Consider the following 24,849-nt stretch of genomic DNA (forward strand, 5'->3'; position numbering starts at 1 on the left):
TCGCAGTTTATAGACAGTTTAATATTCACAGCTTAAACTAATATCATATGTCTCTCCCATGTAATAATACTGTTATGTTCCTTTTCAACAGGATCTGAAAAAGCCTTTTGATAAAGCCTGGAAAGATTACGAAACTAAACTGTGAGTTAGAGCCACTTTATTTTCGCAAGTTACAACTCCCTTTCGTTTTACCTCCACCACTGCAGCAGTTTGAGTTTCAAACAAAAGCGCCACCACTTGATATGTGTGGGTTGAGCCTTAATGAATGATTATAGCTTACGAGCACAAGGAAAAGAGGGCGGGCCATAAGCTGCCACCACCATGAAGTTGCATGTGGGTTCAGTTTAACAACAAATATAAAGGGAAAACAATGGAAGCTCGTAAAAGGTCAACTGCTGCTATTCCTAAAACAGCTGACAGACAGACCCTTAGGAGAATGAGACTAGGCCTACAATAGCCGCACTTGCTTCCTGTTTGTATGTGAATACTCTGTCCGTCTGAGGTTATTTTAGTGTCAAATGAACTATGGTATGGACAGACAAAGGGGGTTTACTTTACTGCAGTTATACAGTACATATCCCTAGTCCCTACATAATCTTTTCATTTTCAAAATGACAGGCATGAAAGAGATGTTTCGAACGATTATTATAAGTTACTTAACATAGGTAGAGATCATTCTAGTTCACTGTTAGAGGTCTCGGCAGGTCATTTAAGAGTTAATAGTTTACTAAAGATTAATGCCTTGTGCAAACAAACTCCTGTGGCATAGTCATAGAGCCTTTGGGTTGACGTGAGTGGTTCGAATTGATGAATGAGAGCGGCGTAATAACGCTTAACATAAACCGATGAGAGTAAATATTGATATCATGTGCAGCTGCATGCTATGAGTTAATTAGTGAGTGATTTTTCCTTCTTCAATCCATTCGTGCTGTGCTTCACCAGCATCGTCATCGCTGTGACCTCTTGTGTTCCCTGCAGCACTAAGATAGAGAAGGAGAAGAAGGAGCACGCTAAGCAGCACGGGATGATACGGACAGAGTTCAGTGGCGGAGAGATCGCTGAGGAGATGGAGAAGGAGAGACGCCTCTTTCAGTTCCAGATGTGCGAGGTGAGAGGGTGTGTACCACTGGCCAGGTCCCAGTTCGGTTTCGCTGGCATCACAATGATTTTATTTTTATTTTTTATTTTAATTTTATTTAACCTTTATTTAACCAGGTAGGCCAGTTGAGAACAAGTTCTCATTTACAACTGCGACCTGGCCAAGATAAAGCAAAGCAGTGTGACACAAACAACAACACAGAGTTACACATAGAATAAACAAGCGTACAGTCAATAACACAATATAATTTTATTTTTATTTTTATATACAGTGTGTGCAAATGGCGTGAGGAGGTAAGGCAATAAATAGGCCATAGTAGCGAAGTAATTACAATTTAGCAAATTAACACTGGAGTGATAGATGTGGAAATGATGATGTGCAAGTAGAAATACTGGTGTGCAAAAAGAGCAGAAAAGTAAATAAAAATAACAATATGGGGATGAGGTAGGTAGATTGGATTGGCTATTATGATCATGGGTATTGGCTATAATGTGATGGACGTGACTGTGCTTGCTTAACAGTAGAGCTTCCTTCAGTGTCCCTGTCCCCTTACTGGGCTCGACAAGTGATCCTATATTTACATGAACCTTTTTCAGTCATTTAGCAGGTGCTCTTATCCAGAGCAGCTTACAGTTAGTGCGTGTATCTTAAGATAGCTAGGTGGGACAACCACAACATCTTAGCCAGTTGTGCCAGTGAAAAATGACCAATTCAGTAGCGCGAGTGGAGACATTTCAACACCTGGGGAGTGAGGTTACTGTACGATCTAACTCAGTTACATATAGAGCACAAACCGATCTGGGATCAGGCCAGTGCACCACCTCATCCTACCTCTCTGTGGCCATTACTAACTGTGTGTTATTCTGTCTCCAGTATCTTCTAAAAGTGAATGAAATCGAAACGAAAAAGAGGGTCGACTTCCTCCAGAACCTCATCAAATATTTCCACGCCCAGTGCAAGTATGTCATTTTCATTTATTTTGGGATTTCACATGATCAGTGTTTAATTGTTGGCTTCGTCTTTTGTAGGAGGGCAAATGCTTGACCCTTCTTGACTCTGAAAATTCCTGTTCTGTGTTTGTTTCCTCTCTCCTCACAGCTTCTTCCAGGATGGGCTAATCGCAGTGAATAGCCTCAAACCTTCCATAGAGAAACTGACGACAGACTTGATTACAGTGAGCCACTCTGTCGACCTCTATCTTTATCCTTTCCTGGTTTAATGCGTACACCGCATTTCTCACCAAATGCTTGATAAGCATTTTCCAAACAATGTTTGTCCAATGCTTGTTCAAAGTTTATATAGTGTCAGTTTGAGTCTCCACAGGCCAGGAGGCAGTTCCAACACTGCTTTATAAAAAAGAGATGGAATGTTTTATTTTCATTTCTTTGTACTGTTCTGTCAGCGCTTGGCTGAGTGTTTGGGTTGATTGTGCTGAAGTGGGTCTGAGTTGGTCTGAGGGGTTTTCTCTCTATCTTTGAGGCTGCTTCACAAATGGCACACTATTCCCTATTTAGTGCACTTCTTTTGACCAAGGCCCATAGAACTTCTGTCGAAAGTAGTAAACTATATAGAGAAGAGGGTGTCATTTGAGACTCCTCCATATTTTATGATATTCTCTTTGGTAGTTGCCCTGGTTTCACAGCCTGTCTGTCAATAATGTGTCTATCGACTCTCCCACGTCCTGTTTCTCAGATCAAACAGACCCAAGATGGAGAGAGGAAACAGCTGAGTCAGCTCAGAGATGTTCTCAAGTCCTCCCTACTGTCTGAACAGAAAGAGGTGAGCTCTCAATCACTGGAGTAAGAAGTGGCGGTGATTTAGAATCACACTCTCGTGATGAGGTAGTCCTGCCTGCGACTTAAGACCAGTGTCACCTTTGGTCCAAGAGGGAATTTCCTCTTGGTATTAGTAGGAGACCAGTGTTTTTTATTTTTTTTGTTTAACTAGGCAAGTCAGTTAAGAACAAATTCTTATTTACAATGACAGCCAACACCGGCCAAACCTTAAGCTGGGCAACACTGGGCCAATTGTCCGCCGCCCTATGGGATTCCCAACCACGTCCGGTTGTGATACAGCCTGGAATTGAACCAGGGTCTGTAGTGACGCCTCTGGCACTGAGATGCAGTGCCTTAGACCGCTGCGCCACTCGGGAGCCCACCAGTTACATAACCTTGGAAGCAGAGAGGAAGGGACCTAATCCAATTTCTTATATCAATCATTTCTCCAGACCAATTCTAGTACATATACTGTAATGTATTTTGTCTTACCTGTCTTGTCATAGCAAAATAGGAAAATACACTAGTTCTACCTTAACAAACCTGTAGTCTACTACAGGATTATAGATGACTGGTCTTATGTGTCGTGTCACTTGGCTCGTGACTTACAGTTACAATGCAATAGACAGATGATGGTTACCACCAGTGGCTAGGAGAGGGAATGTGTGCTTTCTTGGTGAACTTTTGCTCTTTCCCCAATCAAGCCTTTTTTTTCTCTCCTTGAACCTCAATTTTGCTGAAGGCATTGTCTGAGTTACAAATTGCACCCTTTTACCTGTATAGTGCACTACTGTTGACCAGGGTCCATAGGGCTCTGCACTATGTAGGGAGTATGGTGACATTTGGGAGGGACACGGCCATAATCAATATTCTTAACCACAGAGAGGATTTGAAGGGAATAGAAACAGCTTCCAGACAGTTAAATGTCAGGCTTGGCAGCACACTAGTCTGACATTTTGTAATCTCTTCAGAATGCACTGTGTTTACTCTGCTCAAGCCCTCCATGCAAATCTCTATGGCTTACAAACTCCAGAGTCACAAACCCTGTTTGAATACGGCGAAGTAAGGCTGAGGCTTACTGAAGCAATGCTAGCTCTCTTACTGAACCAAAAGGTGTTCAGTGGCCTTGCTTCATATATGGCCGTCAACAAGGAATGTGCTTCAAAGCGCCTTCATTTTTAGCAATGTAGAGTAGTGTAGGCCTTCAGAAGAGGAGGCTGAAGAAACATGATTTGGATGAATGTCTGAGCATTGAGAGAGATGAGACTTATATATTTTGTGTGTGTGTGTGTGTGTGTGTGTGTGTGTGTGTGTGTGTGTGTGTGTGTGTGTGTGTGTGTGTGTGTGTGTGTGTGTGTGTGTGTGTGTGTGTGTGTGTGTGTGTGTGTGTGTGTGTGTGTGTGTGTGTGTTCCTGTGTATTAGGACTCCCAGGCCAAACAGACTGGATACAGCCTTCATCAGCTCCAGGGGAATAAGGCCTACGGCACGGAATACTGTGGAATTCTCTATAAGAGGAGCGAGGGGTGAGTGGATGACCAATATGGCCTCTGGTCAGATGCAAGAACAGCTGTTTATTTAACCCGGCAAAGGCAGGGAAATAGTAGTTTGACTCGCAGTGGTGGGGAACCCACTGTGGACACCTTGCACTTGCGTTTTACTCGCAGCGATAGGGTGATCAGCGATAGGGTGATATGATGTCCTCTAGGCATACATGATTCCATTTGCTGCTCGGGAAATGGTGTGGTTGAAGATGTGGATTGGTCATCTAGGTTATTTGAATCAGCTGTGTAGTGCCAGGGCAAAAACCAAAACGTGCACCCAGGACCAAGTTTGGGAAACCTTGCTCGAGGAGAACATGTATAGAGAGGGATAGAGAAGTGTTGTAGTGTCATAATGAATATTATCTCTCCCTTCTCTTCTTCAGCCTGAGGAAAGTGTGGCAGAAGAGGAAGTGTTCTGTGAAGAACGGGTTCCTGACTATCTCCCATGGAACGGTAAGAGACTTCCTTTCCTGTTCCTGTCTTCTCCTATTGGTCACTCACTTTCCTTCATACCATGCCGTTATGCATGCTGCTCGTACATACTGCATGTCAGCCGGTGTAATTCAATAAGGTCTGTGGACGACAATGTGGACGACGAAGCACAATTACATTTTTTGTTGTTGATGAAGAGCCAGACCACATGTTAAGACAGAGCAAGAAGAAGATGAGAAGAAAGAGCGTGTACTTTTTTTACCCCCTTTTCTCCCCAATTGGTAGTTACAGTCTTGTCCCATCACTGCAACTTCCATACGGACTCGGGAGAGGCTTCAACACAGCCCGGGACCAAACCCGGATCTGTAGTGACACGTCTAGCACTGCAATGCAGTGCCTTAGACCACTGCCCCACTCGGGAGGCCTTGAATTTCAATCGAAGATTGAACTATTTTTTGGGTCCGCAGGCGGGATGATTTCTGTATTAACGCTTGACTGGATTCCTGCTGTGCACAGGATTTTCTCTTTCTTTTTTGACTGGATTCCTGTTGACCACTTCTAGGAATCTAATCACAAACGGCTACAAGTTCTTTCGTGCATGACATTCCTCTTGACAACATTACCCTAATGTCAAAACGTCATTAATCCTAACGGCATAGCATTGTCTCAGTTGTGATTAGGGCTGCAACTGTGACCATATTACCGCCACACCGGCGGTCACGAGTCACGATGGCAGTCAAATTCCACTAGATTGTTTAGTCACGATAATTAAGGTTCTCCAAGCTCTGATGCTGCTGATGGTCATTAGTAGCCTACCAAACTTCCTAACTGCCTGGTACTCAGCACTCTATCAATGCAAATGTAATCGAAAATGTAATCAAACACTTCATGAGAGCCCATGAGCTCATGTTGTGCAACATTTCTATAGGCTATGCAATTGCTTGAGAAAACAGAGTGATGGCCTCTAATAAAAAGAGGATCCCTTCAGCTTTCTATAGGCTAGGCCTACTATATTTATTTCTCAACTTTCCTAATATTAAGCACATTGCTTCTCTTTACAACAGGAGTATAGCCTACCTGGCTGGCATAAAAATGAACCACGAGAAAAGTGTCCTCCATTCGCTATTTTAAGTGCATAGATTTATTTTTTATTTAACTTGGCAAGTCAGTTAAGAACAAATTCTTATTTACAATGATGGCCTACCAAAAGGCAAAAGGCCTCCTGCAGGGACGGGGGCCTGGGATTAAAAAAGAAATAAACACACATTACAACAAGAGAGACAACACAACACTACATAAAGAGAGACCTAAGACAACAACATAGCAAGCATGGTAGCAACACAACATAACAACAACATGGTACAAACATTATTGGTCACAGACAACAGCACAAAGGGCAAGAAGGTAGAGACAACAATACATCACACAAAGCAGCCACAACTTTCAGTAAGAGTGTCCATGATTGAGTCTTTGAATGAAGAGATTGAGATAAAACTGTCCAGTTTGAGTGTTTGTTGCAGCTCGTTCCAGTCGCTAGCTGCAGCGAACTGAAAACAGGAGCAACCCAGGGATGTGTGTGCTTTGGGGACCTTTAACAGAATGTGACTGGTAGAATGGGTGTTGTATGTGGAGGATAAGTGCTGCAGTAGATATCTCAGATAGGGGGGAGTGAAGCCAATGAGGGTTTTATAAATAAGCATCAACCAGTGGGTCTTGCGACGGGTATACAGAGATGACCAGTTTACAGAGGAGTATAGAGTGCAGTGATGTGTCCTATAAGGAGCATTGGTGGCAAATCTGATGGTCCGAATGGTAAAGAACATCTAGCCGCCCGAGAGCACCCTTAACTGACGATCTATAAATGATGTCTCCGTAATCTAGCATGGGTAGGATGGTCATCTGAATCAGGGTTAGTTTGGCAGCTGGGTGAAAGAGGAGCGATTATGATAGAGAAAACCAAGTCTAGATTTAACTTTAGCCTGCAGCTTTGATATGTGCTGAGAGAAGGACAGTGCTCCGTCTAGCCATACTCCCAATTACTTGTAAGAGGTGACTACCTCAAGCTCTAAACCCTCAGAGGTAGTAATAACACCTGTGGGAAGAGGGGCATTCTTCTTACCAAACCACATGACCTTTGTTTTGGAGGTGTTCAGAACAAGGTTAAGGGTAGAGAAGGCTTGTTGGACACTAAGAAAGCTTTGTTGTAGAGCATTTAACACAAAATCCGGGGAGGGGCCAGCTGAGTAAGACTGTATCATCTGCATATAAATGGATGAGAGAGCTTCCTACTACCTGAGCTATGTTGTTGATGTAAATTGAGAAGAGCATGGGGCCTAGGATTGAGCCTTGGGGTACTCCCTTGGTGACAGGCAGTGGCTAAGACAGCAGATTTTCTGACTTTATACACTGCTCTCTTTGAGAGAGGTAGTTAGCAAACCAGGCCAAAGACCCCACAGAGAAACCAATACTCCTTATCCAGCCTACAAGAATGGAATGGTCTACCGTAATAAAATAAAAATAGCAGCACAATATTGCTTAGAATCAAGGGCAATGGTGACATCATTGAGGACCTTTAAGGTTGCAGTGACACATCCATAACCTGAGCGGAAACCAGATTGCATACCCGAGAGAATACTATAGACATCAAGAAAGGCAGTCATGTATAGATGACATGTATTTTTTCCCCTGCCTCTGTTCCGAGACAGGTGCATGATAATGGTCCATTAAAAATCAAAACAAATTTCACACATACATTATTTAGTTACTAGGCTAATATTGTCACCCATCAAACTATTCTTGATTTAAGCTTGTCTTTACATATACTACATTTTTGTATATGTAAAGACAAGATTAAATCAAGAATAGTCTGATGGGTGACAATATTAGCCTATTACTTATAAATGATGTATTATCACTAGTGAATGTTGCCCAGCGTGTGCAGTAAGGCAAGACACAGCAAATGCCTTTTTTTTGCTACTCGCACACCTCATGTAGCCCGGCCCATAGGCCTCTAAGTTTTGATAAGGTTTGTATCACAACTAAAGTAGCCAAATAACTTCTTAAAATTAAGCACATGAATCCGCTTTACAACCGGTGAAGACCCTAACTGGGATAAATACGGGGAAGATCATTTTCACCATAAAGAAAAATTCAGCTTTTATAATAAAAGCATTACATGCACAATCTCATTTGTGGTCACTTTTGAAAATGGTGTTTTCCCGCTAATGGAACATTTGCTCTTACTGCCGTGTGTGGATTGCTGCGCTTATAATTTGAAGAAATAGCCTAATAGTTGATCAACATTTTAAGGTAAACATTCTGATCTGTTGCGTCAGCCTCATTGCTTAAAAAAGTTGTATTCATTTGGGATCTATCACATCCCACAACTGTCCCAGAAAATATTTGGGATATTTTCTTCTCGCACAGAATAGAATATATCAACTTTTGTACTATGGGGATAAGTAAATTGACATAAGCTAGTGCGCTTGCTGTTCATTAGGCCTACTCATCTTATTGGCTGACGAAAAGTAAATGGGGACATCTTCAATATGCGCCTCGGAATTGGATAAGGACGCACGCAGTTGCATCCCCGATGTGTCTGTCTTCGATTGTAGCCTGTGAGAAAGACCAGATCATGTGACGGAGAGACATATCGGAGAGACATATGAGTGAGAGGTTCTTCGGAGCATGCAGCCGGGAGAAGGGAATTATAATTATTATATTAAGCCCAAGGGCACAATGGCCACTGGCTGAAAAAGGCATGGATTATTTTAGGGGGTATGCCAGGAAATTCGAGGCATTATCAAGTGCTTGTCAAATTGTGAATGAGAGACAAAAAACAAAGCAGAGCTTATGCCTTTCATGAGACTTTTTTCGAATCATCATTAGAGTCACATCATGCAGCCTTAGAATGTATAAAAATCGAAATATATAGCCCAACGTAAGTATCACAACTAAAGTTACGTAAATAACTCTAAATTAAGCATATAGGAGTACCTATGTCTTTGTTAACCGCGCAACACAGAATGTGCGCACTCCCTCAAATCGTTTGGAGAAAATATCATTTTTATTTTATTCAGCTCTGTTCAAATGTATTCTTCATACTATAACATAATGTAAAATAATGCCATGGAATTCTAAGCAAATCGTGTCCTCTAAATGAACTAGTGTAGCCCACAGCCATATGGCATAGCCAGATCAGGGCCTAACATAAGAACACCTCAGAGCACGCTGTTCTGTTCATCTGAAATAGAATACATTTTCTTCACATCATGTTTCTTTAGACCTGTCTAAAATAAATCATGGATTTATTGTGAAAGTGTAGGCTATATTACATGGATTTTTTAAAATGTAGATGTTCCAAAGGTCTGCATCAGTGGCTTGTAAGCCAGAAGATGCTAAATGTGTTTATGTTAATTAACGGGTCAATTACCGTGAGAACGGCAGTTATTTGCTTGACAATCCACAGCTCACAAAATGTCATGATCACAGAATGTCATGATCACAAAATGTCATGATCACAGAATGTCATGATCACAGAATGTAGTGATCACAAAATGTCATGATCACAAAATGTCATGAGGATGTCATTTTAATAACAGACAAAACGTCTGTCAGGTCCTGAAACCTCCACCATCACAGCAGCCTCTTGTCAGACACTGTATTGTTTGAATGCTGAAATTTCCCCTGAGCATGGCTTCCATGGTGAATTTGTTCAGGGATGAAGGGAGAAAACACTACAGTTTACTAGACTGACCAGGTGAATCCAGGTGAAAGCTATGATCCCTTATTGATGTCACTTGTTAAGGGGAGGACACAGGTTAAAGAAGGATTTTTAAGCCTTTAGACAATTGAGACATGGATTGTATGTGTGCCATTCAGAGGGTGAATGGGCAAGACAAAATATTTAAGTGCCTTTGAACGGGGTAGGTGCCAGGCGCACCAGTCTGAGTGTGTGAAGAACTTCAAACCTGCTGGGTTTTTCATGCTCAACAGTTTCCTGTGTGTATCAAGAATGGTCCACCATCCAAAGGAAATTTGGGTTTACTGCTGTAAATCTGCGACATTTGTGGGTTTTCAAGCATTAACTGCTTGTTTCAAGTCCTGCCACAGCATCTCAATTGGGATTAAGTCCAAAACTTTAAATGTGTTGCTTTTTAGCCATTTTCATGTAGACTTGATAGTATTTTTTTTTTTATCATTGTCTTGCTGGATGACACAGCTGTGCTTCAGCTCACAGACGGATGGCCTGACATTCTCCTGTAAAATTCTCTGATACAGAGCAGAATTCATGGCTCCTTCTACTAAGGCAAGTTGTAGGGATTCTGAGGCAGCAAAGCATCCCCAATACTTTTTCACAGAACTGTACGATAGACCATATATTGCGTTCCCTACAGGTTATAGAAAGAGCAGGAGCTCTGAACTATCCATTCAGACCCCAGTCTTACCTACCTACAGGTTATGGAAAATTTGCTCTTTTAGTATTTCTCCAGTAGGTTTCCCGAAGGAGAAAGCCTCCACTTCTATGTCAAAGATAAAACAAAAACATTGTAGTAAATACTACAGTATAGTAATGTCTGCAAAAACACTAGTAAATACTACCGTATAGTACAGTCTGGAAAAACACTACAGTAAAAACTACAGTATACTACAATCTGCAAAAACACTACATTAATTACCATAGTATATTTTACAGTTTTCTTTTACTACAGTATTTATACTATGGTTAACTGTAAGTACTACAGTATAGTACAGTAAATACTACAGTAAAGTCCGCAAAAACACTACCGTAAATGCTATAGTATTTATACAATAGTATATATAGTATATATAGAATTTTTTCATTTGGGAAGGGTCACATTTGTTCTGTTTCAGTGCATTTCACATTGTTACTGTACTCACATTAAAGAACTGGACTATAATTGTGTGACACCTACAAACAATGCTGTTCATTGGGCCTTTATAGGGATGTGGCTGTAAGCAGCATACCATTTAATTCAACAATGATACATTTATGGGTTACTGCTGCATTTGATAATGTTATTTTTCTGAAGTTATTTTATTTTGTTTGACATCACACAACTGACTTAGTTTATGGGAAAGTTCCATGCATACTGTATGATCCATTTTAGCATTCAAATGTTTATCTTATTCTCTGGTCCACTCTCTTCTCTCATCCGTCTCTGCTCCTCTTTCATAGGCGAACAGACCACCAGCTAAACTCAACCTGCTAACCTGTCAAGTGAAGCTCAACCCAGATGAGAAGAAAAGCTTTGATCTCTTCTCCCGTAAGTTACGCAGCATTTTGAGGCTCATCTCCATCTCAAACCTCTGCAACCCTGGACTAGTTTTTCAATGACAGCCATTTCATCTTCCATCTAGTACTATAGATGCCTTCCGGTAGCCTAGCTTCTCTTACTGCAACTACCTCTTACTCAAACCGATCTCATTCTTTGTTTACCCAAACAGATGACAGAACCTATCACTTTCAAGCTGAGGAAGAGACTGAGTGTCAGATGTAAGTACCATAGGGGTTCACTGAACCCATGTAAACTGTCTGTGCCTTTTGCACTGTGCAAGTTTGTGTGCAAACATTGTGTATACATCATTATGCAGGGTGTCCACTCTGCCCAGAGTGGATGAAAACACACTTTGGTGATGAAATTTCACTTCCTTATTTTATAAAATACATTTTACCAAGACAAATATGATTCTTCATGTTCTGAATCGTTCAGTGGGGTCTTTCTCGAACATAGGATTAACATTATGTCCCAAAATTCGGATTTCATACCTAATACATCCGGGTAATAAGCTCCGAGCTCTGTTGACATAGCTGTGCCGCTTTTTCACTGCAACTTTTGAGGATTTTACATGTTGTGGTGGTTGTCTGCAAAGTTGTTTCCGTGTGTCGCAAAATTAGCATGACACGAGCTGAATTAAATGTAAAAGGCTTTGAAAAAAAAATAAAAAATTGTGGTATGCTCAGTGCTCTGTTGCCATTTCACAGAGACACGCATGTTTCTGTGAGAGATCTTAAAAAAAAGAATAGCATTCATTTGAAAAGTGTATACTAAAATATGAAAATACTACATGTCATGTCTCAAACTCGATTTCTATCTTACCTCTATATTGTTTTATGATGAGATGAGTTCATCAGTGAGCCTGTCAGAGAGCCTGCTAATTCTCAAACAGCATACAGCCTAGCTGACGCAATGCTATTTTCTTCTGTGGCCCCCATTGATTTAGTCACCCTAATTTTGGCCTTCTTACAAAGCTAAAAACTCCAACTTTTGAACGGATTATGATAGAGACGTGAGGTTTGGACCATTGGTTTTCTCAGAAGAGTATCTACACGTTTAACATTGTTTAAAATATGTGTTTTTGATTGGTCACCTTATATCAGGGATCATCAACTAGATTCAGCCGCGGGCCGATTTCTTTCTTGAGTGGATGGAGGTCGGAACATAATTACAAATCATTTGTAGGCTACAAATTTACCGCAAGCCAAAACAGATATAATTTTTCACTAAATCATCATCATTTAAAATGTGTATACGATCACATATACACTACATGACCTAAAGTATGTGGACATGTGCTCGTTGAACATCTCATTCCAAAATCATGGGCATTAATATGGAGTTGGTCCCCCCCTTTGCTGCTATAATAGCCTCCACTCTTCTGGGAAGGCTTTCCACTAGATGTTGGAACATTGCTGTGGGGACTTGCTTCCATTCTGCCACAAGAGCATTAGTGAGGTCGGGCACTGATGTTTGGCGATTAGGCCTGGCTCGCAGTCGGCATTCCAATTCATCCCAAAGGTGTTCGATGGGGTTGAGGTCAGGGCTCTGGGCAGGCCAGTAAAGTTCTTCCACACCGATCCCGACAAACCACTAATGTATGAACCTTGATTTGTGCACGGGGGCATTGACATGCTGAAACAGGAAAGGGCCTTCCCCAAACTGAAGCACAGAATCGTCTAGAATTTCATTGTATGCTGTAGTGTTAAGATTTCCCTTCACTGGAACTAAGGGGCCTAGCCCAAACCATGAAAAACAGCCCAAGACCATTATTCCTCCTCCACCAAACTTTACAGTTGGCACTATGCATTGGGGCAGGTAGCGTTTTCCTGACATCCGCCAAACCCAGATTCGGCTGTCGTTGCTTCCAGAGGCAGTTTGGAACTCGCTACGTGCTTCAGCACTCGGCGGTCCCGTTCTGTGAGCTTGTGTGGCCTACCACTCCGGGGCAGCTCTAGCAGGGCAGAAATTTGACGAACTGACTTGTTGGAAAGGTGGCATCCTACGACGGTGCCACGTTGAAAGTCACTGAGCTCTTCAGTAAGGCCATTCTACTGTCAATGTTTGTCTATGGAGATTGCATGTCTGTGTGCTTGATTTTATACACCTGCCAGCTGAAATAGCCGAATCCACTAATTTGAAGGGATGTCCACATACTTTTGTGTATTTAGTGTATCTCTCTATTATTTCCTAAATTAAAATAACTCAGAGCTGATTTGCTGGTGTTTTTACAGTATTTTATGTTCAACAATAAAAAAAGACATTTGTTTCTTTGTATTAATTTTTTTCTCAGGAAACAGTTGGGGAACCCTGCTCTTCACTATGTGTATACATGATACAGGGGGTACACGTTGTAGGTATTCCAAATGGCACCCTATTCCCTATATAGTGTACTCGGCTCTGGTCAAAAGTAGTGCACTACATTTTTTGAATTTTTTTTTTGTTTTATTTCACCTTTATTTAACCAGGTAGGCTGGTTGAGAACAAGTTCTCATTTGCAACTGCAACCTGGCCAAGATAAAGCAAAGCAATTCGACACATACAACAACAGAGTTACACATGGAATAAACAAAACATACAGTCAATAATACAGTAGAACAAAAGAAAACAAAAAGTATATATACAGTGAGTGCAAATGAGGTAAGATAAGGGAGTTAAGGCAATAAATAGGCCATGGTGGTGAAGTAATTACAATATAGCAATTAAACACTGGAATGGTAGATGTGCAGAAGATGTATGTGCAAGTAGAGATACTGGGGTGCAAAGGAGCAAGATAAATAAATAAATAAATACAGTATGGGGATGAGGTAGGTAGATAGATGGGCTGTTTACAGATGGGCTATGTACAGGTGCAGTGATCCGTGAGCTGCTTTGACAGCTGGTGCTTAAAGCTAGTGAGGGAGATATGAGTCTCCAGCTTCAGAGATTTTTGCAGTTCGTTCCAGTCATTGGCAGCAGAGAACTGGAAGGAAAGACGACCAAAGGAGGAATTGGCTTTGGGGGTGACCAGTGAGATATACCTGCTGGAGCGCGTGCTACGAGTGGGTGCTGCTATGGTGACCAGTGAGCTGAGATAAGGAATAGGGTGCCATTTGGGACGAACACTTTGCCCTCCAAGCTTACTGGTTGTCTCGGTTGGACCTGCCTGTGTTTTCAGATGGATCTCAGTCCTGCAGAACAGTAAGGAGGAGGCGCTGAACAATGCCTTCAAAGGAGACCAGGATGAGGGAGGGGAGAACAACATAGTGCAGGCGCTGACCAAGGCCATCGTCAGCGAGGTCAAGAGGATGAGCGGCAACGACGTCTGCTGTGACTGTGGAGCGCCCAGTGAGTGACACACAGAGAGAATTCTGGGAAAAGGCAGCAAGAAAATATTGTGGTCTTCCTCCCAGAGGGGTATTATATCAGAATGAACATATAGTATGTGAATATGTGAGAGGCTGACATGGTTTTCGTCATTTACAATGCTGAACGTACAACCTTGCTTTGTTTGACGTGTTCTTTTGTCTATGTGCATGTGCTCACAACACATTCTTAGGAGTCTTTGTTAGGCCAGTCAGACTAGTTCCTCAAATACAGAAGAAAGAGGGTTGGCTGTTTTGGTTAGATGTTATTGAAGTCCTACTGTGCCTATATTTTATTTTACCTTTATTTAACTAGGCAAGTCAGTTAAGAACAAATTCTTATTTTCAATGACGGCCTAGGAACAGTGGGTTAACTGCCTTGTTCAGAACGACAGATTTGTACCTTGTCAGCTCGGGGATTTGAACTTGCAACTTTTCAGTTACTAGCCCAACGCTCTAACCACTAGGCTACCCATGTGTTGAATTTACACTGATAGGACAATGAAACTAGTGTATCAATATACTACATATCACTCTTAGGAGTGGAACTTTATTTAACGGTACAACTATTTCAGGTGAGAACTTATAGTGGAAGCACACTAGTCTTTTTTAATATAGTTTTTTAAGCATTTTCAAGTAAATTTTTCAGAGACAGTGAAGAGACAGGAAAGTAAAGAGGAGAAATGGTGTGCCAGAAGGTTACGGGCTAAGATCCGAAAGCAGTGGCAGCAACCCGCCAGACCACCCCAGGCCATAGCACACTAGTCTTACACTGATAATATAAATCTCTGTCTTCAGAGCCCACCTGGCTCTCCACTAACCTGGGAGTGCTCATCTGCATCGAGTGTTCTGGAATCCACAGGGAGATGGGCGTCCACTATTCTAGAATACAGTCTCTCACACTGGACGTCCTGGGAACCGCAGAGCTCTTGGTAAATATCACAGGCATTAATGGTTGCATTGTATACAAACAGGTTCAAAACTATTTTTTTTAAATCAATGTTTTATTGCGTTTGCTTTAGCCTGCCTGGAGTGCCAGATGGGTAGATGCCAGGGAAGCTCAGCCAAGCAGTTTTGATTATTTCAAATAGTATTTGAACCCAGCTCTGATTGTATAAGCTGTTGTACTATTTTAGTATGATTAGTAGTAGCCTGGTCCCAGATCTGTTTGTGTTGTCTTACCAACTCCTATGGCAATTGGCTATACAGCACAAACAGATCTGGAACCAGGCTAGATTTATAGGGTCTGAATAGATACCATATTGATGTGTGCTCTACCTGGTCTTCCCCAGCTGGCAAAAAATGTGGGCAATGCAGGTTTCAATGAGATCATGGAAGCGGACCTGTCTGCACAGGGCGTGACCAAACCCAACCCCTCCAGTGACATGTGAGTGACAGACAGTCAGGCAAACCACACCCACTCCCCTCCTTCCTTCAACACCATAACAGGAACAACACTGACTGAATACATTCATTATTTATTTCATATTAAGTTCAATACATTTAACTTTTTGTTATACTATGTATAGTCCTGAATGTCTTAGGGTACATCCCAAATGGCAACTTATTCCCTATATAGTCCACTACTTTTGACAGGGGCCCTGGTCAAAATCAGTGTACGAGGGGATAAGGTTCCATTTGGGACTTGGCCTTAAACTCAGATTTCCTGTCTCTTGGTAGTTGCCCATCTGACTGTCTGGGCTCTTGTCTCCCTCAGGCAGACGCGGAAGGACTACATCACAGCCAAGTACACAGAGAAGAAGTTTGTTCAGAGGAAGTGTGCAGACGCGGAGTCCAGGCTGCACGTCCTGTGTGAGGCAGTGAAGACCCGAAACATCCTCTCCCTCATCCAGGTTTACGCTGAAGGAGTGGACCTGATGGAGACCATACCGCTGGCCAATGAGCATGTAAGATTAATCACATTGTCTTCTTTTTTTATTTAGACAGTCAGAAGGTAGGCGGGTGACATACAGTGAGGGAAAAAAGTATTTGGTCCCCTGCTGATTTTGTACGTTTGCCCACAGACAAAGAAATTATCAGTCTATAATTTTAATGGTAGGTTTATTTGAACAGTGAGAGACAGAATAACAACAACAAAAATCCAGAAAAATGCATGTCAAAAATGTTATAAATTGATTTGCATTTTAATGAGGGAAATAAGTATTTGACCCCCTCTCAATCAGAAAGATTTCTGGCTGACAGGTGTATAAAATCGAGCACACAGCCATGCAATCTTCATACATAAACATTGACAGTGGAATGGCCTTACTGAAAAGCTCAGTGACTTTCAACATGGCACCATCATAGCTTTCCAACTTTCCAACAAGTCAGTTCGTCACATTTCTGCCCTGCTAGAGCTGCCCTGGTAAACTGTAAGTGCTGTTATTGTGAAGTGGAAACATGTAGGAAAAACAACGGCTCAGCCGCGAAGTGTTCGGGGGGCGCGTAGCATGTAAAAATCTGTCCTCAGTTGCAATACTCACTACCGAGTTACAAACTGCCTCTGGACGCAACGTCAGCACAAGAACTATTCGTAGGGAGCTTCATGAAATTGGTTTCCATGGCCGAGCTGCCGCACACAAACTTAAGATCACCATGCGCAATGCCAAGCATCAGCTGGAGTGGTGTAAAGCTTTCCGCCATTGGATTCTTAAGTAGTGGAAACGCGCTCTGAAGTGATGAATCACGCTTCACCATCTGGCAGTCCGATGGACAAATCTGGGTATGGCGGATGCCAGGAGAACGCTACCTGCCCAAATGCATAGTGCCAACTGTAAAGTTTGGCAGAGGAGGAATTAATGGTCTGGGGCTGTTTTTCATGGTTCGGGCCAGGCCCCTTAGTTCCAGTGAAGGGAAATCTTAACGCTAGCATACAATGACATTCTAGACGATTCTGTGCTTCCAACTTTGTGGCAACAGTTTGGGGAAGGCCCTTTCCTATTTCAGCATGACAATGCCCCCGTGCACAAAGCGAGGTCCATACAGAAATAGTTTGTCAAGATCAGTGTGGAAGAACTTGACTGGACTGCACAGAGCCCTGACCTCAACCCCATCGAACACCTTAGGGATGATTTGGAACGCTGACTGCGAGCCAGGCCTAATCGCCCAACATCAGTGCTCGACCTAACTAAAGCTCTTGTGGCCAACATATAGTGGAAAGCCCTCCCAGAAGAGTGGAGGCTATTATAGCAGCAAAGGGCGGATCAACTTCATATTAATGCCCATGATTTTGGAATGAGATGTTCGACGAGCAGGTGTCCACATACTTTTGGTCATGTAGTGTATTTGTCCATGCTCTCAGGAACCGGGTGAGACGGCACTACATCTAGCAGTGCGAATGGTGGACCGCAACTCCCTCCATATTGTGGACTTCCTGACCCAGAACAGGTACTAAAGCCTTACTTAAGGACTGATTGAGGGAAAAGATGCTGGGTTTATGTCTCATAAAAGCAGGCGCAAACAACATAAAAGCAGATGCAAACATCTCAAATGTGAAGAGGGGCAAGTCATCTAAAGTATTTTAACCGTAAAAAAAAAAACATGTAGATAAGAGCAGAAGTTGTTCTCTCAGATTAGACATATTTATTTAGTTGTTGATGTGAATGAAGGGAAGTGTTGCCCCCTTGTGGTGAATGTCCTAACCCCAGTGGTGTGTCTGCTCTGTGTCAGTGGCAACCTGGAGAAGCAGACAGCCAAAGGGAGCACGGCACTGCACTACTGCTGCCTGACAGACAACAGTGAATGTCTGAAACTGCTGCTGCGGGGCAGGGCCTCGGTCAGTATTGGTAAGTGCCCTGCTAGTATCATGTCCCAAATGACACGTGATTCCATATAGTCCAGACTGAAGTCCCATAGAAACACATAAATTGGGCCTCCCGAGTACCACAGCGGTCTTTAAGGCACTACAGACCTGGGTTCGATCCCAGGCTGTGTCACAGCTGGCCGTGACCGGGAGACCCATGAGGCGGCGCACAATTTGCCCAGCTTCGTGCGGGTTAGGGGAGGGTTTGGCCGGCCGGGATTTCCTTGTCCCATCACGCTCTAGCGACTCCTTGTGGCGGACCGGGCTCATGCAAGCTGACCCCGCTTGCCAGCTGGACGGTGTTTCCTCCGACACATTGGTGTGGCCGGCTTCCGGGTTAAGCGAGCACTGTGTCAAGAAGTAGAGCGGCTTGGTACAGTCGTGTTTCGGAGGACGCATAGCTCTTGACCTTCGCCTCTCCCGAGTCTGTAGGGGAGTTGCAGCGATGGGACAAGACTGTCACTGCCAATTTGATATCACGAAATTGGGGAGAAAAGGGGTAAAAGTACATGCAGTAAAAATATGCAGTACCAGTCAAAAGTTTGGACACACCTACTCATGCAAGGGTATTTCTTTATTTTTGCTATTTTCTACATTGTAGAATAATAGTGAAAACATCAAAACTATGAAATAACACATATGGAATCATGTATTAACCAAAAAAGTGTTAAACAAAACAAAATATATTTTATATTTTTGATTCTGCAAATTAACCACCCTTTTCCTTGATGACAGCTTTGCACACTCTTGGCATTCTCTCAACCAGCTTCACCTGGACTGCTTTTCCAACAGTCCAACAGAAGTTCCCACATATGCTGCTCTGCCTTCACTCTGCGGTCCAACTCATCCTAAACCATCTCAATTGGGTTGAGGTCAGGTGTTTGTGGAGGCCAGGTCATCTGATGCAGCACTCCATCACTCTCCTTCTTGGTCAAATAGACCTTACACAGCCTGGAGGTGTGTTGGGTCATTGTTCTGTTGAAAAACAAATGATAGTCCCGTGCAAACCGAATTGGATTGTGTATCGCTGCAGAATGCTGTGGTAGCCATGCTGGTTAAGTGTGCCTTGAATTCTAAATAAATCACTGACAGTGTCACCAGCAAAGCACCCCCACACCATCACCATCCATGCTTCACGGTGGGAACCACACATGCAGAGATCATCCATTCACCTACTCTGCCTCTATAAAGACAATGCGGTTGGAACCAAAAATCTCAAATTTGGACTCAACAGACCAAAGGACAGATTTCCACCGGTCTAATGTCCATTTCTTGTGTTTACTGGCCCAAGCAAGTCTCTTCTTATTGGTGTCCTTTAGTAGTGGTTTCTTTGCAGCAATTCGACCATGAAGGCCTGATTCACGCAGTCTCTGAACAGTTGATGTTGAGATGTGTCTGCTACTTGAACTCTGTGAAACATTTATTTGGGATGCAATCTCTGAGGCTGGTAACTCTAATGAACTTATCCTCTACAGCAGAGGTAACTCTGAGGCTTCCTTTCCTGTGGTGGTCCTCATGAGAGCCAGTTTCATCATAGCACTTGATGGTTTTTGCGACTGCACTTGAAGAAACTTTCCAAATTCTTGACACTTTCCCGGATTGACTGAGCTTCATGTCTTAAAGTAATGATTGACTGTCATTTCTCTTTGCTTATTTGAGCTGTTCTTGCCATAATATGGACTTGGTCTACGACCAAATATTCTGTATACCACCCCTACCTTGTCACAACACAACTGATTGGCTCAAACGCATTAAGACTGAAAGAAATTCCACAAATTTACTTTTAACAAGGCACACCTGTTAATTGAAATGCATTCCAGCTGACTACCTCATGAAGCTGGTTGAGAGAATGCTAAGAGTACGGAAAGCTGTCATCAAGGCAAAGGGTGGCTACTTTGAAGAATCTCAAATATAAAATATATTTGATTTGTTTAACACCTTTTTGGAACTGTATATATACAGTATATATATGAAACACATAAATTGGTTTGTCTGTCTGTGTGCAGCCAATGAGGCAGGAGAAACACCAATGGACATCGCCAAGCGCCTCAGACATTCGCAGTGTGAAGTGCTGGTGAGTGCAGTCTTCGAATGGAATCTAAAGGTCACATGGAATTCAACACTGTAACAATATACTAATAATAATTGATTGGATTTGTAGAGTGCTTTTCCACGTAGGTTCCCAAAGCGCTTTACAAAGTAAGGGGAAAGTCACCTCATCCACCACCGATGTGCGGCACCTACTTTGAATTTGATGATCCAACTGTCTTAGAGGATCATCCAGGGTTCTGTTTTATCAACATGGGTAATAGTAAAGGTTGACTGTATTTGTGGTGTCCAGCTGACCCAGGCTATGACGGGGAAGTTTAATGTCCATGTGCATGTGGAATATGAGTGGCGGCTCCAGAACGAAGACGACGATCTGGACGAGAGCGAAGACGAGATGGAGGACAAGGTGAGTTGGATAGCCTCTACCTCATAACTCAAACCTCATATAGAACTCTTATAGAATTCACAAATTCTTCGAACCATGATTTTATAGTATACCAGGCAAACTTGTACTGCTGTATTAGCTGAGTTATTGGCCCAGATAAAAAACAAAAATGCATGAGTCAGTACTTGAGTCAGTACTATAGTACTTCAACCTCAGTTGTGCTCATCGCTAGCTAGAAGACATTACACTAGCATACTTACACTCTTTATCACCCATACCCAGCCCATCCCCCAAAGACGGCCAGAGCAGGAGCGTCCGGTCAGCTGTTTTGTCCCAGGAAATGGTCCCATGGGTCCCATGCCTGGAGGTCGCAACATGGCCTCCCTGGCCCACGACGCAGCCAGCCTGGTCAGGGACAAGCAGAGAGCCCATGTCCCCAGCATGATGATGAACAATGAGACCTATGGCGCCATCCTGGACCTCAGCCCCACTCCCCGCGGCATGTCAGGGGGACCGGGGTTAAACATCCCACCCCTGCCCCCCAGGAACGCCAGCAAAGGTCAGTCCATTGGCAATGAGAATCGGTCATAGAGCATAGGTCATAAGTCATGCTCTAGGTCAGGGCTGTTCAATTACGGACCTATTGGGCCAAAACCCTTTTTCAGGTTTTCACTCTCCTAATCAGGGCCTGATTCAGACCTACGTCACCAGGTGAGTGCAATCAGCTCCAAGTTAGAAACATAAATTGGAAATGTTTCGGCCATCCAAGACCAGAATTAAACAGCCCTGCACTAGGTCATAAATTATAGGTCCTTGAGGAATAATGAACTAAACACCAGATGCCAAACTGTAGTATAAATAAATGATTGACCCTATGACTGTAACCCTGTCGGCCCAGGGTGGAAGCAGGCTCATATGGAGGTGGTGGGTAGACAGAGGTCCTCCTCAGACCCCCCGAACCCTCACATCCCGGAGCGTAACAGCTCCATGAATGGTAAGTGCACTACATTATATTACCAGATAGTACTAGCTCCTGACCTATCCCTCACATGTGATTATACTGCGCTGCTGGCACAACAACAAGATATAAGTACTGTATAAGCACTTTGTTACAACTGCCGATGTTAAACTTTTTTTTTAAATACATTTGACTGATTGATATCACTCCCTTGTCTCCATCCAGTGTTTCCCCCAGCTGTTCCACCTGCTGCTCCGCCTCCCCTGGTGAGTAAAAGGACCAGTGTGATGGAGTCTAGAAGCCATAAGACTGCTCCTCTACCACCACTACCTTCAGTATTACCTGGGCCTCCAGTGTCCACCATCATCCCACTACCACCATTCCTGCCAACAGTGCCCCATGCACCCTCCTTCCGACCCACACAGCCCCCTCCTGTGCCCGCCCACCATCCCAGAAGCAGAGCCACACGGTCCAAATCAACTAAATCACCCACTAGGTAAGAACTTGGGCAGTATGTATCAAGCATCTCAGAGTAAGAGTGCTGATTTAGGATCAGTTTAGTCTTTTAGATCACAATGAATATGATTACGTGGATAGGGGGGGACCTGACTCTAGATCAGCACTCCTACTCTGAGACGCTTGATACGTCCGCTGACCAATTCAGGTTCATATGTTCTCATTTAATTGTATTACGTCTTGTGTTAGGTTTATCAGTGTGTATGTTTTATCAGTTAACTAAGACCATTAATGTGTGTGTGGTTTCAGTTCAGATAAACCCATGCCTAAAGGACCACCCGGCAGGCTTGCTGGACCCACTAATAGATCTGGTAAATACTCAATACACTCAAATACCATTCACACATTTTTAGTATACACTGAGTGTACAAAACATTAGGAACACCTGCTCTTTCCATGACTGACCAGGTGGCTCAAGGTGAAAGCTATGAAACCTTATTGATGTCACCTGTTAAATTCACTTCAATCAGTGTAGATGAAGGGGAGGAGACAGGTTAAAGAAGGATTTTTAAGCCTTGAGACGTGGATTGTGTATGTGTGCCATTCAGAAGGTGAATGGGCAAGACAAAATATTTAGGTGCCTTTGAACAGGGTATGGTAGTAGGTGCCAGGCGTACACCAGTTTCTGTCAACAACTGCAACACTGCTGGGTTTTTCACGCTCAACAGTTTCCCGTGTGTATCAAGAATAGTCCACCACCCAAAGGACATCCAGACAATTTGACACAACTGTGGGAAGCATTGGAGTCAACTTGGGCCAGCATCCCTGTGGAATGCCTTCGACACCTTGTAGTGGCCATGACACAACGAATTGAGGCTATTCTGAGGGTAAAAGGGGGTGCAACTCAATATTAGCAAGGTGTTCCTAAAGTTTTGTACACTCAGCATACAATATCTAATGACTAGCCTGCTCTGGTTCAAAGAGCATTGTTTTATTCATCTGGGTGCCAGTCTTCTTTCTTGCCAATTCCTTATGGATTTGTCATGCCAATTGGTTAGAATAATGGAGTTGGTAAAATCACAAACAGATCTGGGACCAGACTACTTGCTATTTTATGTGTCATGTCCATGAATTGATGATTAAATGTTCCAATGTGTCTTTTTGCTTGTGTGTGAGCAGTAAAGAATGCACCTGTAACTGGATCCCCTCAGAGCTTTGGTCCAACTCCTCCACCAACACCCAAGCCCCGCGTTAACCTCCCTGTGAGATCCTCAACTCAGCCAATCAGTGGCATGCAATCAATACCTAACACACAGGCTATTATAGCAATACAGTAATATCATATTTACACTGATTATTGAACACTTGCAAAACCATTAACTAACATCTTCTTGTCTAACTTATTATTATTTGGCCCTTAGAAACAGAGGCCCAGGAGGGTGAAAGCCCTCTACAACTGTTTAGCTGATAACCCAGATGAGCTGACGTTCACTGAGGGAGAGGTGATTGTAGTGGATGGAGAGGAGGACCAGGAGTGGTGGGTAAGTAGAACAACTCCAACACACACCCACACGCATAGGCACGCATGCACACACACATGCATGCACACACATACGCACACACAAACTGCACACACAAACATCCACTGACTGCGTCCTTATATCTCTGATCTACTGACTGTGTGTCCTGTTGTGTGTGTTGCAGAAAGGACATATAGAGGGGGATTCGACTAGGAGAGGAGTCTTCCCTACGACATTTGTGCACTTAATCATTGATTGATGCATCTGATGGTGTGACCGAAGCTGTCGCTCACTACTAGGCTGTGTTTATCTGTTTTTGTCCAAAATTGCACCCTATTCCCTATGTAGTGCACTACTTTTGACCAGAGCCCTATAAGTAGTGCACTGTATAAGAAATAGGGTATCGTTTGGGAGAAAAACAATGTCTATGAGTGAAAGAGGTGTGGGATGTGCACATCACGTGTGTGGGTGGTGATATTCTCATGCATCCAAACAGCCAAAGATGATGACTAGGTGACCTCTGACTTACCAACAGAATGTTCTAATCTACAATGCTGGAAGACGTCAAAATATTTGGGGGAAAAATGGGGGAAACTGTTCAACCCACATGCTAAGTTTTGAGAAAGTATCCTTCCACTTGGTTTGCTGGGACAACTGGAAATAACTGGAGCAAGATTCTGCTTGATTATATTTTATTTAAAGTCCACACAGTACAGTGCATCCTTGAGGGTACAGTCAAACTTGAGTCTTTTAAATTCAATATTGCAATTGTGTTATCAATTCAGACGCGTACTGAAAGTGTAACTTGGTATAATAAAAAACATATTGTACTACAACCAGTCAAAGTCTATATATTACATCAGTCATTACATTGCTGTGTATCACCGAGCATGATCATCCTATGACAGCGTCTGCTGATGGGAAACTGATATGTTTGAATCTAACATTGAAAGAAATCTAATTTATCAAGAGAGCATTTGTGAATATATGATGCTGGCAAAAGGGTTGCAGGGTAACTCTGTATGTATATCGTAGCTGTAACATTTGAGATAATTGAAAGGAATGTACATCCTATATTTTCCTCTTCCCTCATGTTCTTTACATGTCCATGGTTATTCATTAAAACGTGAAATGGCTCATTGTGTGTTTTGTCTTCATTGCATTCTGTTATGACAGATCTGTAGTGGT

General features: G+C 42.9%; 1 protein-coding gene and 1 non-coding gene across 2 annotated transcripts in view; both read left to right on the forward strand.

The window, feature by feature from the left end:
- Nucleotides 1-24,797, forward strand: part of LOC106607659 (arf-GAP with SH3 domain, ANK repeat and PH domain-containing protein 2) — a 53,403-nt gene extending 28,606 nt beyond the window's left edge. Inside the window, exons 5-28 of the mRNA XM_014204849.2 lie at nucleotides 92-141; nucleotides 979-1,108; nucleotides 1,973-2,058; nucleotides 2,198-2,273; nucleotides 2,792-2,878; nucleotides 4,298-4,398; nucleotides 4,800-4,869; nucleotides 11,048-11,135; nucleotides 11,317-11,365; nucleotides 14,305-14,474; nucleotides 15,290-15,423; nucleotides 15,784-15,878; nucleotides 16,209-16,398; nucleotides 17,793-17,878; nucleotides 18,161-18,276; nucleotides 20,300-20,367; nucleotides 20,635-20,748; nucleotides 21,010-21,286; nucleotides 21,626-21,721; nucleotides 21,911-22,181; nucleotides 22,451-22,512; nucleotides 23,321-23,403; nucleotides 23,563-23,682; nucleotides 23,846-24,797. Of these exons, the coding sequence (XP_014060324.1) occupies nucleotides 92-141; nucleotides 979-1,108; nucleotides 1,973-2,058; nucleotides 2,198-2,273; nucleotides 2,792-2,878; nucleotides 4,298-4,398; nucleotides 4,800-4,869; nucleotides 11,048-11,135; nucleotides 11,317-11,365; nucleotides 14,305-14,474; nucleotides 15,290-15,423; nucleotides 15,784-15,878; nucleotides 16,209-16,398; nucleotides 17,793-17,878; nucleotides 18,161-18,276; nucleotides 20,300-20,367; nucleotides 20,635-20,748; nucleotides 21,010-21,286; nucleotides 21,626-21,721; nucleotides 21,911-22,181; nucleotides 22,451-22,512; nucleotides 23,321-23,403; nucleotides 23,563-23,682; nucleotides 23,846-23,920 (2,694 nt within the window). The 3' untranslated portion in view covers nucleotides 23,921-24,797. The remainder of the gene's footprint in view (nucleotides 1-91; nucleotides 142-978; nucleotides 1,109-1,972; nucleotides 2,059-2,197; nucleotides 2,274-2,791; nucleotides 2,879-4,297; nucleotides 4,399-4,799; nucleotides 4,870-11,047; nucleotides 11,136-11,316; nucleotides 11,366-14,304; nucleotides 14,475-15,289; nucleotides 15,424-15,783; nucleotides 15,879-16,208; nucleotides 16,399-17,792; nucleotides 17,879-18,160; nucleotides 18,277-20,299; nucleotides 20,368-20,634; nucleotides 20,749-21,009; nucleotides 21,287-21,625; nucleotides 21,722-21,910; nucleotides 22,182-22,450; nucleotides 22,513-23,320; nucleotides 23,404-23,562; nucleotides 23,683-23,845) is intronic.
- LOC123743594 (U7 small nuclear RNA) lies at nucleotides 10,312-10,366 on the forward strand. The gene has a single exon (XR_006770450.1). It is a non-coding gene; the product is annotated as a U7 small nuclear RNA (small nuclear RNA).
- Nucleotides 24,798-24,849: the final 52 nt, after the last annotated feature.

Source organism: Salmo salar, chromosome ssa06 (assembly GCF_905237065.1).
Source record: "Salmo salar chromosome ssa06, Ssal_v3.1, whole genome shotgun sequence".
Classification (NCBI taxonomy): Eukaryota; Metazoa; Chordata; class Actinopteri; order Salmoniformes; family Salmonidae; genus Salmo; species Salmo salar.